The sequence below is a fragment of the Argopecten irradians genome, chromosome 1, assembly GCF_041381155.1.
Source record: "Argopecten irradians isolate NY chromosome 1, Ai_NY, whole genome shotgun sequence".
NCBI classification, from domain to species: Eukaryota; Metazoa; Mollusca; class Bivalvia; order Pectinida; family Pectinidae; genus Argopecten; species Argopecten irradians.
This window is the reverse complement of record NC_091134.1, coordinates 43,276,389-43,292,925: the sequence shown is the minus strand read 5'-3', so window position 1 is coordinate 43,292,925 and position 16,537 is coordinate 43,276,389. Positions and strand designations below refer to the sequence as shown.

At 37.0% G+C, this 16,537-nt stretch overlaps 1 protein-coding gene across 1 annotated transcript; it reads left to right on the top strand.

The window, feature by feature from the left end:
- Positions 1–5,721: 5,721 nt before the first annotated feature.
- On the top strand, positions 5,722–13,893 carry LOC138329018 (3-oxoacyl-[acyl-carrier-protein] reductase FabG-like). Its single transcript, XM_069275721.1, has 9 exons — positions 5,722–5,873; positions 7,182–7,315; positions 7,643–7,735; positions 8,180–8,265; positions 9,817–9,910; positions 10,301–10,370; positions 10,598–10,634; positions 12,668–12,731; positions 13,069–13,893. Exons 1-9 carry the CDS (start codon positions 5,816–5,818, stop codon positions 13,225–13,227), a joined length of 795 nt encoding a protein of 264 aa, XP_069131822.1. The 5' UTR covers positions 5,722–5,815; the 3' UTR covers positions 13,228–13,893.
- The last annotated feature ends 2,644 nt before the right edge of the window (positions 13,894–16,537 follow it).

Here is a 16,537-nt window from a genome sequence, read left to right as displayed (position 1 = left end):
CTGATTGTAAAAATCCACGACACTATGCCCTATATGGAATGAGGTACTGATTGTAAAAATCCACGACACTATGCCCTATATGGAATGAAGGTACTGATTGTAAAAATCCACGACACTATTGCCCTATATGGATGAGGTACTGATTGTAAAATCCACAACACTTTGCCCTATATGGAATGAGGTACTGATTGTAAAAAATCCACGACACTATGCCCTATATGGAATGAGGTACTGATTGTAAAAATCCACGACACTATGCCCTATTATGGAATGAGGTACTGATTGTAAAAAATCCACGGACACTTTGCCCTATAATGGTAAGACCGGTACTGATTGTAAAATTCCCACGACACAATGCCCTATATGGAATGAAGTACTGATTGTAAAAATTCCACGAACACTATGCCCTATATGGAATGAGGTACAGATTGTAAAAAATCCACGACACTATGCCCTATATGGAATGAAGGTACTGATTGTAAAAACGCACTTATGCCATTTGGTATTGAGGGGGACTTTGCCCTATATATGGAATGAGGTTACTGATTGTAAAAAATCCACGACACTATGCCCTATATGGAATGAAGTACTGATTGTAAAAATCCACGACACTATGCCCTATATGGAATGAGGTACTGATTGTAAAAATCCACGACACCTATGCCCTATATGGATGAGGTACTGATTGTAAAAATCCACGACACACTATGCCCTATATGGAATGAAGTACTGATTGTAAAAATCCACAACACTATGCCCTATATGAATGAGGTATGAGGTACTGATTGTAAAAATCCACGACACTATGCCCTATATGGAATGAGGTACTGATTGTAAAAAATTCATTCACGACACTATGCCCTATTGGATTAAAGTACTGATTTGTAAAAGAACCACGTTACTGTGGCCCATATATGGAATGAGGGTACTGATTGTACAAAAATTTCAACGACATATGCCCTATATGGGAATGGTACTGATACAGATCGTTGTAATGGAATGTGCTACGCACACTAAATTTTCACACTTGTAAAGAATGAGGTACGAGTGAACATGTAAAAATCCACGACAATATGCCCTATATGGAATTGTGGACTACTGTTTGTAAAAAACCACGACACTATGCCCTATATGGAATAAAGTTACTGATTTGAAGCAAAAACTTTGCCCGATTACTGTGCCCCTCGTATGTGATAGGAATGAGTACTGATTGTAACAAATCCACGGACACTATGCCCTATATGGTAATGAGTGTACTGATTGTAAAAATCAAACGACACTATGCCCGTATATGAATGAGGTAAATAAGATACCGCTATTTTTCTCAGAATGTACTGAATGGATCTTTCTCAAATTTCACGTGTAAGTTCCCCTAGGGGCCTAGTTGTGCATATTGCATTTTGGGAACTGCCAATCGGTTAACAAGATGGCCGACAGGCAGCCATCTTGGATTTTGACAATTGAAGTTTGTTACCGCTATTTCTCAGAAAGTACTGAAGGGATCTGTCTCAAATTGCATGTGCAGGTTCCCCTAGGGGCCTAGTTGTGCATATTGCATTTTGGGACCGATCGATGAACAAGATGGCCGACAGGCCGCCATCTTGGATTTTGATAATTGAAGCTTGTTACCACTATTTCTTAGAAAGTACTGAAGGGATCTGTCTCAAATTTCATGTGCAGGTTCCCCTAGGTCCCTGGTTATATGCATTTTGGTACATCATGAACAGATGGCCGACAGATTGCATTTTGGTACCGATCAGTGAACAAGATGGCCGACAGATTGCCATCTTGGATTTTGACAATTGAAGTATTTTTCCGTTATATCTAAGAATGTACTGAAGGGATCTGTCTCAAATTGTATGTGCAGGTTCTTCTAGGGGTCTAGTTGTGCATATTGCATTTTAGGACCGATCGGTGAACAAGATGGCCGACAGGTAGCCATCAAGGATTTTGATAATTAAAGTTTGTTACCGTTATATATCTCAGAAAGCAGTCAAAGGATCTTTCTGAAATTTCATGTGTAGTAATATGTAGTAAAAGCTTGAAAAGCAAAGAAAAGATCCCTCATTCCTTTGTCAGACAAAGATCGTTCTTAGGTGGGCGCCAAGATCCCTCTGGGATCTATTGTGATAATTGAAGTTTGTTAGTGTTATCTTTCTCAAATTTCATATGTAGTAATATGTAGTAAAAATTTGAAAAGCAGAGAAAAGATCCCTCTTTCTATTGTCAGACATAGATCATTCTTTGGTGGGCGCCAAGATCCCTCTGGGATCTCTTGTTATATCGTTGTGATAGTAAGAAGCAAACAAATTTCACATTGTTGTGATGGTGAGAAGTAAGCAAATTTTTATATCGTTGTGATGGTAAGAAGCAAACAAATCTCACATTGTTGTGATGGTGAAAGCAAGCAAATTCTTTCAGCGTTGTGATGGTAAGAAGCAAACAATTTCACATTGTTGTGATTTTGAAAAGCAAACATTTTTTACGGTGTAGTGATACCGGTAGTGAGAAGCGAATAGATACTGACATGTACATATAGTTAAAGATGCTACACCGCTGACGAATGGTGATTTTAATTAAAGTATTTTTACAGTAACATAAAGTTACTTACTTGACACTTTTATCATCATCGTTAAAATTTTGAGCTTCTTATATTTTACTTCAATATAAATGTATTTAAAGTGATTACCGGTAATTGCATTTCGAAAAAAATCCATGACACTATGCCCTATATGGAATGAGGTACTGATTGTAAAAATCCACGACACTATGCCCTATATGGAATGAGGTACTGATTGTAAAAAACCACGACACTATGCCCTATATGGAATGAGGTACTGATTGTAAAAATCCACGACACTATGCCCTATATGGAATGAGGTACTGATTGTAAAAATCCACGACACTATGCCCTATATGGAATGAGGTACTGATTTGTAAAAATCCACGACACTATGCCCTATATGGAAATGAGGTACTGATTGTAAAAATCCACGACACTATGCCCTATATGGAATGAGGTACTGATTGTAAAAATCCACGACACTATGCCCTATATGGAATGAGGTACTGATTGTAAAAATCCACGACACTATGCCCTATATGGAATGAGGTACTGATTGTAAAAATCCACGACACTATGCCCTATATGGAATGAGGTACTGATTGTAAAAATCCACGACACTATGCCCTATATGAGAATGATGGTACTGATTGTAAAAATCCACGACACTATGCCCTATATGGAATGAGGTACTGATTGTAAAAATCCACGACACTATGCCCTATATGGAATGAGGTACTGATTGTAAAAATCCACGACACTATGCCCTATATGGAATGTGGTACTGATTGTAAAAATCCACGACACTATGCCCTATATGGAATGAGGTACTGATTGTAAAAATCCACGACACTATGCCCTATATGGAATGAGGTACTGATTGTAAAAATCCACGACACTATGCCCTATATGGAATGAGGTACTGATTGTAAAAATCCACGACACTATGCCCTATATGGAATGAGGTACTGATTGTAAAAATCCACAACACTATGCCCTATATGGAATGAGGTACTGATTGTAAAAATCCACGACACTATGCCCTATATGGAATGAGGTACTGATTGTAAAAATCCACGACACTATGCCCTATATGGAATGAGGTACTGATTGTAAAAATCCACGACACTATGCCCTATATGGAATGAGGTACTGATTGTAAAAATCCACGACACTATGCCCTATATGGAATGAGGTACTGATTGTAAAAATCCACGACACTATGCCCTATATGGAATGAGGTACTGATTGTAAAAATCCACGACACTTTGCCCTATATGGAATGAGGTACTGATTGTAAAAATCCACGACACTATGCCCTATATGGAATGAGGTACTGATTGTAAAAATCCACAACACTTTGCCCTATATGGAATGAGGTACTGATTGTAAAAATCCACGACACTATGCCCTATATGGAATGAGGTACTGATTGTAAAAATCCACGACACTATGCCCTATATGGAATGAGGTACTGATTGTAAAAATCCACGACACTATGCCCTATATGGAATGAGGTACTATTGTAAAATCCACACACTTGCCTATATGGAATAGTACTGATTGTAAAAAACCACGACACTTTGCCCTATATGGAATGAAGTACTGATTGTAAAATTCCACAACACTATGCCCTATATGGAATGAGGTACTGATTGTAAAAAACCACGACACTTTGCCCTATATGGAATGAAGTACAGATTGTAAAAATCCATGACACTATGCCCTATATGGAATGAGGTACTGATTGTAAAAATCCACGACACTATGCCCTATATGGAATGAGGTACTGATTGTAAAAATCCGCGACACTATGCCCTATATGGAATGAGGTACTGATTGTAAAAATCCACGACACTATGCCCTATATCGAATGAAGTACTGATTGTAAAAATCCACGACACTATGCTCTATATGGAATAAAGTACTGATTGTAAAAATAACAGACAATGTATTTCGAATTCCCCAACGAAGACGAGATCCTGAAATAAATGCAGATATATATTCCCTTGAAACAAATTTGATAATATAGATTTAAATAGAGTGACCAAAATCGACTTCGCGAGCCAAGGGTATTCAGTCCGATACTCTACCTGCAACTACTGTACTCTTGGCTAGCGGAGTTGACCAAAGGTTGTCTTACACATATCCATTGTCTGTACGTAGGAAGCGAAAATAATTTTACAAAGTTAGTTAGTAATGAATAAATTGGGAATCAAACAGTCGCTATGTATAAAAATTATTTCTGATCAATATCTTTGTCGATTTTTGCTTTGGATGCATCGAAAGTAGTGATACTGAAGTATGGAATTCGTCGTGTGGCATTGATTTAGAGCGCAGGCATGTCAGAAACGAGATAATTAACGCATCAAACACTTTTAAGCGTTGAACTTTAGAATTAAAAATGTGACCAGTTTACATGGAATGCATTGTCGGTTACACATGTTAATCAGCCTGTTATGGTATAAGTGGAGTTTAAATACTGGGTTTCATAGGGTGCAAGGAATCTACAGTTCGAAACCTTCGGAATTATGTTTCAGTAATTAAAATGAGATAAAATAACACTAAAATTGAGACAAAAGTACCACTTGCAAGGAGATATACAACGGCACCCAAACAATACGTGCCAGACCGTTCCCACAGGGATCTGGAACGAATTTCTCACCAACAGTATTTCATATTACAGATACTTTAATATTACTTTTCGTTGGAAATTAGTGCCAGGTTCCTATGACCTAGGGATGATTTAATAATAATGGGATTCGAGACTCTGAAAAAATTGTATTTAAAATGTTTAGCCAAACATTGTTAGTCAAAATTTGTAGAAATATGTACTCTTGAGAATATTGTTTTACGAAATTGAACATTAATTTGATATAGTTTTGGACTAAAAAGGGAACCCTGGTGTACACCTCGAGAGGGCAACATTTAATCATTCCTAACACAGGCCCCTGGGGCCTTTTGATTTTTTTAAAGGTATCTTATAGGTTCTCTGTCATGGTACTACAAAATGCAATGGGTTTGTTAAATTGGTTTGTGGGCCAAAATCAATGGTACATGTAACTGTAAGTCCTTTCTTTTAACACAAGTACTTCGATATCGAGGATTAGATCGATAACTGAACGAAGGGGAGTAACTCGTATAAAAAGGTCACACTGCCTGTCAATATTACACAAAATCTGGTGACGTCACGACACTATATGTAGGCCTACCTAGTTTCATTTTGACACACCAGTGCTACAGACAAACAGGATGGCATCTAATGGATCAGTTCTACAACGTTTGGATGGGAAGGTGGCGTTAATAACAGGTAATACTTAAAGAAAAACACCTCTTTATATTACTTTGATAGTAAACAATAAATGACATTTTAAAGACAAGTTTACATGTTATCACCGGCGCCAATCACATGGTATTTTTATGTATGTACAAGGTAACAGTTACTTACTGTACATATGTTTATTATGTAGGAGACGGGTCCATATAAACTATACATCCACAGGTAGGGGGCACTTCTACGTCTACAGGTAGGAGATTGCACTTTATACATCCACAGATATCGGAGGGACACATATACATTCACAGATAGAGGATGGACACTTGTCCATCCACATCCACATATACAGATATAGGGGAGGGGCACATATACATTCACAGATAGGGGATGGACACTTGTGCATCCACAGATAGTGGATGAGGCACTTACATGTACATCCACACATAGGGGAGGGGCACTTGTACATCCACAGATAGGGGAGGGACACTTGTACATCCACAGAAAGGGGAGGGGCACTTGTACATCCACAGATAGGAGAGGGGCACATACATATCAACAGATACGGGAGGGGCACTTGTACATCCATTGATAGGGGAGGGGCACTTGTACATCCACAAATAGGGGAGGGGCACTTGTACATCTATATGATAGGGGAGGGGCACTTGTACATCCATTGATAGGGGAGGGGCACTTGTACATCCACAGATAGGGGAGGGACACTTGTACAAACAGATAGGGGAGGGGCACTTGTACATCTACAGATAGGGGAGGGGAACTTGTACATCCACATATAGGGGAGGGACACTTGTACATCCACAGATAGGGGAGGGACACTTGTACATCCACAGACAGGGGAGGGGCACTTGTACATCAACAAATAGGGGAGGGGCACTTGTACATCCACAGATAGGGGAGGGACACTTTTACAAATAGATAGGGGAGGGGCACTTGTACATTCACAAATAGGGGAGGGGCACTTGTAAATCCACAGATAGGGGAGGGACACTTGTATAAATAGATAGGGGAGGGGCCCTTGTACATCCAAAGTTAGGGTAGGGGCACTTGTACATCCACAGATAGGGGAGGGGCACTTGTACATCCACATATAGGGGAGGGACACTTGTACATCCACAGGTAGAGGGAGTGACACTAACTATATATATCAAATGAAGTGTCATTTATATTATGATTTATGAGGTGACCGTTTGTCAATAGGGAACTATTATTTGTAGTGAAAGGGGAGTTAATACATGGTAAAATTATAGAGCTATCTAAATAATTATGGTGAATACATGTTGGTATGTTTCTAATTAATGCAACAAAGATGATTGATCTTTGTAGGTGCCAGCTCAGGGATAGGGAAGGGTACTGCTATCCTGTTTGCAGAATTAGGAGCTCAACTCGCTCTGACGGGGCGAAATGAAGAAAATCTCCAAGCAACTGGAGCCCAGTGTATGCAAAAGGGTAGCAAACAGGTATAATCGTAGTTTTGGAGCAAATACATTCATCTTATACATTACATGCAGCTGTATTTTAAAAAAATCAAAAGAATTCAAAATAATAGGAGTATTTTCTACTTGTGTTAGTGAATTTATCCTAAACCTCAATCATTCACAGCCCTTACTGATTATAGTGTTACAGTAAAGTAGCCACTAAACCTTCCTCCCATCAACATATTCTTGATCATTATTGAATATACCCCAGATACATGTACAAATGGATTACTATTTTATGGAATTTATAAACAATTAACGTGTACGTAATATTTTAGAAAATTCATCCTAAACCTCTCTCCTCTGCAGCCCCTCCTGATTGTGGCTGACATGGTGAAGGAAGAAGATGTAACACACGTCCTGAATGAAACAATAAAACATTATGGACAACTTGACATTCTGGTAAATGTTTAACATTCTAACATTTTTTATATGTATAATTTGGTTTCGCTATGATGTTTAAGAGGCACTGTCATGTTTATTTATTTGATGACACTTTTTAATGATTAAAATTTTCAGTATGTTTATATTGAATGTAGAAGCTGTCAGTCTGCTATAAGTTCACATTTTGATGATAAAATTGTGTATATTGTCTTGATGGCCGCGGTGGCCGAGTGGTTAAGATGTCCCGACATATTACCACAAGCTCTCCACCTCTGGGATGCGGGTTCGAATCCCATGTGGGGCAGTTGCCAGGTACTGACCGCTGGTCGGTGGTTTTTCTCCGGGTACTCCGGCTTTCCTCCACCAACAAACCTGGCACGTCCTTACATGACCCTGGCTGTTAATAGGACTTAAAAATAAACAAACCAATATTGTCTTGATAGTTTATTGTATTTCTTACAGGTAAACAATGCTGGTATAGTGAAAGTAGGCGGCATTGACAACACATCTATGGCAGACTACGATGATGTGATGAACATAAATGTGAGGTAAGGCTGTCTCACCGTGTCTTATAGATCTATAAAGTGATTTCTACATTATTGTACCTTGTGAACTGCACCAGTAAGATAATAGGGTGCAAAGGTCATTATAACACTGACCTCTTGTAAGAAGTTGCAACGGAGATCCTTCATGACAACGCTTATAAAAAAATTAGCATTTTCACCAAATTGTAAGACATATATTAATTTCAATGACAATGATCTGAATCACACAATATTTCACCTTTGCTTATACACCCTTAGTGCCTGTAACTTATTGAGGTACATATTCTTATACACCATTAGTGCCTGTATCTTATTGAGGTACATATTCTTATACACCATTAGTGCCTGTAACTTATTGAGGTACATATTCTTATACACCATTAGTGCCTGTAGCTTATTGAGGTATATATTCTTATACACCATTAGTGCCTGTAGCTTATTGAGGTACATATTCTTATACACCATTAGTGCCTGTAGCTTATTGAGGTACATATTCTTATACACCATTAGTGCCTGTAGCTTATTGAGGTACATATTCTTATACACCATTAGTGCCTGTAGCTTATTGAGGTATATATTCTTATACACCATTAGTGCCTGTAGCTTATTGAGGTACATATTCTTATACACCATTAGTGTCTGTAGCTTATTGAGGTACATATTCTTATACACCATTAGTGCCTGTAACTTATTGAGGTACATATTCTTATACACCATTAGTGCCTGTAGCTTATTGAGGTACATATTCTTATACACCGTTAGTGCCTGTAACTTATTGAGGTACATATTCTTATACACCATTAGTGCCTGTATCTTATTGAGGTACATATTCTTATACACCATTAGTGCCCGTAACTTATTGAGGTACATATTCTTATACACCATTAGTGCCTGCAGCTTATTGAGGTACATATTCTTATACACCATTAGTGCCTGTATCTTATTGAGGTACATATTCTTATACACCATTAGTGCATGTAGCTTATTGAGATACATATTCTTATACATCATTAGTGCCTGTAGCTTATTGAGGTACATATTCTTATACATCATTAGTCCCTGTAGCTTATTGAGGTACATATTCTTATACACCATTAGTGTCTGTAGCTAATTGAGGTACATATTCTTATACAACATTAGTGCCTGTAGCTTATTGAGGTACATATTCTTATACACCATTAGTGCCTGTAGCTTATTGAGGTACATATTCTTATATACCATTAGTGCCTGTAGCTTATTGAGGTACATATTCTTATACACCATTAGTGCCTGTAGCTTATTGAGGTACATATTCTTATACACCATTAGTGCCTGTAGCTAATTGAGGTACATATTCTTATACACCATTAGTGCCTGTAGCTTATTGAGGTACATATTCTTATACACCATTAGTGCCTGTAGCTTATTGAGGTACATATTCTTATACACCATTAGTGCCTGTAGCTTATTGAGGTACATATTCTTAGACACCATTAGTGCCTGTAGCTTATTGAGGTACATATTCTTATACACCATTAGTGCCTGTAGCTTATTGAAATACATATTCTGTTTCAGGGCTCCGTACCAGCTTACAATGCTTGCTGTGCCACATCTCATCAAGACGAAAGGTGCTATTGTAAATGTGTCCAGTGTCAACGGCATGCGATCTGTATGTATCCAAAAGCCCTTTTGTAATTTATCATCAACATTTATTTCATATTAGTGTTGTCCCATAATTACTACCCTTAATAAAAAAAATTCACCATAACTGGAAAAGGAGTTGAAGTCGTATAAACGCCCCATCTCATGGATTTTATGATGTTTTACAACATGTACAAAAAAAATTACAACATAATAATAAGTCTCAAAGGATAAAAAGCATATGCAGGTTTATACAGAAAGAGTTAAAATATGGCTGACATTTTTTCGTCCACAACTTAAATTTCGGTTCTCTAATATGCACCCAGGATTGTCACAATTTTTCAGAGTCCTGTGTGCTAATTATGACGAATATGGTATATACTAAAAAATGATTTCACCTGTTTTGTTTGAATTTCAGTTCCCCAATGTATTAGCCTACTGCATGTCCAAAAGTGCCATAGACCAGTTCACCCGATGTACAGCTTTAGGTATGTATGACCACCATTTTCACAGTTTTATGGTTAACCATGGCCATTGATCAATTGGACAGTTCTAGAATCTATTTGTGTGTGTTTTGATGCTCAAACAATTATTTGTAACAGAAATACGATTTAGATGTTAAACATGTAGTTATCAAAAAATGCTTTAAGAAAGTTCCTGGTATTTGAGTATCATTTTAATATATATATATCAATGAACTTTCCATTCCTTACAGAACTCGCCTCTAAAGGAATTCGTGTGAACAGTGTCAAGTAAGTGATTAATGTATGACATACCTGGTAGACTTTGATGATATGGTTACACATGACCTTGACATTTACTTTCCTACAACATAGATTATTAGAATACAAATGATGTTTTTCCTTATACATTTTAAAGGCATAGTTAAATCTTATTTCAAGCATATTGTTTTTAAGGAATTATATTATTGTAGTGAATTCTGTATTATTGAGATTTGACCATGACACGACCCCTATGTCATGGTGAATTCTGTATTGAGATTTGACCATGACACCACCCCTATGTCATGGTGAATTCAGTTTTGAGATTTGACCATGACACCACCCCTATGTCATGGTGAATTCTGTATTGAGATTTGACCATGACACCACCCCTATGTCATGGTGAAATCTGTATTGAGATTTGACCATGATACCACCCCTATGTCATGGTGAATTCAGTTTTGAGATTTGACCATGACATCACCCCTATGTCATGGTGAATTCTGTATTGAGATTTGACCATGACACCACCCCTATGTCATGGTGAATTCTGCATTGAGATTTGACCATGACACCACCCCTATGTCATGGTGAATTCTGTATTGAGATTTGACCATGACACCACTCCTATGTCATGGTGAATTCTGTATTGAGATTTGACCACGACACCACCCCTATGTCATGGTGAATTCTGTATTGAGATCTGACCATGACAGCACCCCTATGTCAGGGTGAATTCTGTATTGAGATTTGACCATGACACCACCCCTATGTCATGGTGAATTCTGTATTGAGATTTGACCATGACACCACCCCTATGTCATGGTGAATTCTGTATTGAGATTTGACCATGACACCACCCCTATGTCATGGTGAATTCTGTATTGAGATTTGCCCATGACACCACTCCTATGTCATGGTGAATTCTGTATTGAGATTTGCCCATGACACCACTCCTATGTCATGGTGAATTCTGTATTGAGATTTGACCATGACACCACCCCTATGTCATGGTGAATTCTGTATTGAGATTTGACCATGATACCACCCCTATGTCATGGTGAATTCTGTATTGAGATTTGACCATGACACCACCCCTATGTCATGGTGAATTCTGTATTGAGATTTGACCATGACACCACCCCTATGTCATGGTGAATTCTGTATTGAGATTTGCCCATGACACCACTCCTATGTCATGGTGAAATCTGTATTGAGATTTGACCATGATACCACCCCTATGTCATGGTGAATTCAGTTTTGAGATTTGACCATGACACCACCCCTATGTCATGGTGAATTCTGCATTGAGATTTGACCATGACACCACCCCTATGTCATGGTGAATTCTGTATTGAGATTTGACCATGACACCACTCCTATGTCATGGTGAATTCTGTATTGAGATTTGACCACGACACCACCCCTATGTCATGGTGAATTCTGTATTGAGATCTGACCATGACAGCACCCCTATGTCAGGGTGAATTCTGTATTGAGATTTGACCATGACACCACCCCTATGTCATGGTGAATTCTGTATTGAGATTTGACCATGACACCACCCCTATGTCATGGTGAATTCTGTATTGAGATTTGACCATGACACCACCCCTATGTCATGGTGAATTCTGTATTGAGATTTGACCATGACACCACCCCTATGTCAGGGTGAATTCTGTATTGAGATTTGACCATGACAGCACCCCTATGTCATGGTGAATTCTGTATTGAGATTTGCCCATGACACCATCCCTATGTCGTGGTGAATTCAGTTTTGAGATTTGACCATGACACCACCCCTATGTCATGGTGAGTTCTGTATTGAGATTTGACCATGACAGCACCCCTATGTCATGGTGAATTCTGTATTGAGATTTGACCATGACACCACCCCTATGTCATGGTGAATTCTGTATTGAGATTTGACCATGACACCACTCCTATGTCATGGTGAATTCTGTATTGAGATTTGACCACGACACCACCCCTATGTCAGGGTGTCTTTAACAGGTGATTTAAATATTGGCAGTTACTTTATTAATAAACTATTCTTATTGTAGCCCAGGGGTAATTATCACAGAAATCCACAAACGTGGAGGAAAGACTGATGAGCAGTATAATCAGGTAAGGTCATGGTTCAAGTTACAACAGAGTAAAGGTCACACAACACACGTCATTGCCATTATTAGGTCATACAACTACACAGTCAAAGTCATATCACATACAACTAACTACTGGTTTGTAGAAACACCAAATTACTGTTAACCAACTTATATTTGCGACAACTTGAACTAGGTGAATTGAAAATAAATCACTTGCGAAATAAGTTGTAAGATGACCATGAAGATCCTCAATTGACCCTCTTGCTTTATTTATGATTCTTTTTTAATCTTTATGAATAATCTTAAATATTTTTGACGTAGGACAATAAAACTTAAAAATTATTTTTGCATTATTACAGTTCCTTGAGCATAGCAAGACAACACATGCTTTAGGCCGTGTTGGAGAGGTAGAAGAAGTTGCTCGGACGATCGCCTTTCTTGCTTCCGATAATGCATCCTTCATCACTGGTGCTCAGGTTCCTATTGATGGTGGACGTCATGCTATGTGTCCACGTTAGGTCTTAGGTCTACTGTCCAGCCCAGTCAGAATTTACCTGGTTTTCTACTACCTACTATGCATTTATATCACTCTCGAAGAATAGTAAGTCTCAATTATATGTACTGGTAGTAAGAACTATATAGCTAGTCTTGAAGACTTAATTTTAACTGCCAAGGTTTGGAAAACTGAATACTCCTCAGGATGGATTCTTTGTATTGTATATAAAACATGAATATGAAATGTTACTGATCGCTGATAAATGACTTTTGAAATAATTATCTTAATAATGATTATGATATGATTGTTGAATGGATTTTTTATTTAATTATCTATATGATTGTCAAAATCATTGATGAAATAATTATCAAGATAATTAATGTTTTAAACATCTAGTTTATGGATGATATTAAATGATAAGATAATGATAATCAGCGTGTCCTCATCTCTTGTTACATTCCAACGACATACTCAGTTTAGTCATTTGATTGTCCATCATACATAGCTACAATTTATTTATTGAAAAGGAATAATAAATTAGGTACATTGTTTAATTAACAATGGAATCTGAAGGTTGATATTTGCATGATTTTTTTTTAATTCCATCGATTAGTTTTATATAGTGTCATATACAGTGTTATGAATATTGGCTTAATTTATAAAAAATAAATATCCTGTGAAAAATGTGCTATGGTTTTGTGATATTTTATATTGTAAGTAAATAGAAAGGCCTACATGACCTGTATGTTTAGAACCTAGCCATTAACACTGCTGGACTTCAGATGAACAGTCAGATGAGAACAGTCAGATGATGGGGCTTGTGGTAGAATGTCAGCCACCTTAACCACTGTACCATATAATATGATTTTGTATGAAGGTACATTGTACAGTCAGATGATGGGGCTTGTGGTAGAATGTCAGACACTTTAAACACTGTACCATATAATATGATTTTGTATGAAGGTACATTGTACAGTCAGATGATGGAGCTTGTGGTAGAATGTCAGACACTTTAACCACTGTACCTTTACTGTCAGTAAAGATGCTCCAACGCTGACAGATAATAAACGATACTCATCATTTGAACAATAAGTGATGTTTAATTGTGTATGTGTGTGTCTAACACAAAAATACATACCATAATGTCTAACACAAAAATACATACCATATAGGGCATAGTGCAGTGGATTTTTTTCTTGAATTAAATAAGAAGCTCAAACTTTTCAATGGTGGTAATGGTGTAAAGTAAATAACTTTTGTAACAGAAGAAAAATACTAATTAGACTAACCATTGAAAAGTTTTAGCTTCTAATTTTACTTCAAGATAAAAATATTAAAAATAATTAATTGCATCCTGAAAAAAAAATCCACGCACTATGCCCTATGTGGATTGAAGTACTGAATGCACATGTACAAAAGCAAAATAAATTATTTCATATGTATTTTAGTGTCAATTAGACACATACATACACGATTAAACATCATTTATTGTTCAAATGATGAGTATCGTTTATGATCTGTCGGCGTTGGAGCATCTTTAAACTATAGTAAATCCCGAAAAAAACTTTGTAAAAAGAGAAATTTCAATTACTTCTGGGACCATAAAAATACACGATGGTACATGTTTTACTTCAGTACATACTTGTAGTGGAAAAGATGTTGCTCTTCTGACGACTCATTTCAAAAAGACGTCTGACAAGTGTAATAGTTCTAGCGATCACACCAAAGCGGGCGCCACAAACTTCAGGCGCTGCACAAAAAAAATGCAGTTTTTGCTAACGGAATGTCGGATATATATCAAATTATGCTTCGAATGTTCGATGTTTAACGATGTGCTAGCTATAGAGGAGAAGAAATTCAGCATGAGTTAAGGGTGATTTAGAAGCATTAACTCAGTATTATTAAGAGTTTACGCCAAAATGTTTTTATTTCACTTGATAAGGAACAATCCTGCCCAGCTATCTTCATTTAGACCAACTCAGCTTTACAAGTATTGCATCGATTTGCTTAGAACAGAAAAAGATGGCTTAGAACGGCTCAAGTTCTGCTTACGTTGTCCAGCTTAGACCATTGAAATTATGGAAAAGCCCTGTGTAAATTTAGCACAGCGGCTGCGTGGAAATGTCATCACGTACATAGTCAGCCGGGAGGACGTTTTAGGATTTCCATAATATAAATTAATTTCTTCGCATGCAGAACGATTCGGAGGGAAATTTTATTTTTCTGTTTAAGAAATTATACTTGATATATTGATCAACACCATTTTTACCGACTTTAGCCTTCCTTTGCTCGACTATTCACTTTAAACGAATTTCCACGTATAACCAAATGTACTATAGTAATGTAACCACTTTTACAGCGAATTTTCTATGGCTAATTAATTTTCAAATTCCTTAGTCACAAAGTAAATCGCATATCAAACGTTAACTCCGACACAGAAAGTGATAAGTCTCTATAGATAGTAAAGGTCTTTGAAAATGAAAACATTTGTAGTCATGACGTGTGAACAAAGATTTCACAATACAACCATCTTCTCCCAATTTACTATATCTACGGCTAATTTACTGTATAACAAATTTATAATGGATAATGAGATTTACCGTAATGAGTTTAAAGTACGATATAATATGTTGTGAGATCGCTTGTCTGGTATCATGTTATTTTTATATAATAACATAGAAGTAGGAATTTAGATATACATTTGTATGTGCTATGTAAGTCTCTAATAAAAGTTGATGTAACATATAATAAACCAAAAGGCAATTTCCATTTTATTTCACCAGCATTTTACATTAAGTACAAAGAAGGACTAGTATTTTTGATAAAATCGTAACCTTTTTTCATCATTTATTTAGGGAGTTGTGCGTGCTAAATATCTTATTTGATGTCCAGTCAGTGCGTGTGTCTACATAACATGTACATTTTTTATCCCTGCGAAATATTAAATGAGGTTGGTAAAATCACGGTGCAAAGTTAAGACATCGATGTAGCCAGTTAAATTTCGACTTATTTTGTATAAATCTTACAACAGGCCATATTGTATCTGTGGTCATAAGTGTGAGAGTGCCTATCATTTTTCTAGACTGGATTGCCTGCCGTAGTTTTTTTACTCTCCGCTAGGCTTCGCTCCGAAAATACAGTATTTATGAGCGCAGCATAGCGGAGAGAATTGGTAATAAGGCAGGTAATCTAGTATAATCATTTTTCTCCCAATAAAATGATTAGATTGAATGTTGATGTGAATTTGAAAGTTTTGCTATGTGGCAGCAAACTATAAACTGATCATGTAAACCAAGGTTTTTTTTAGACACGTGCATCAATTTATAAAGTCC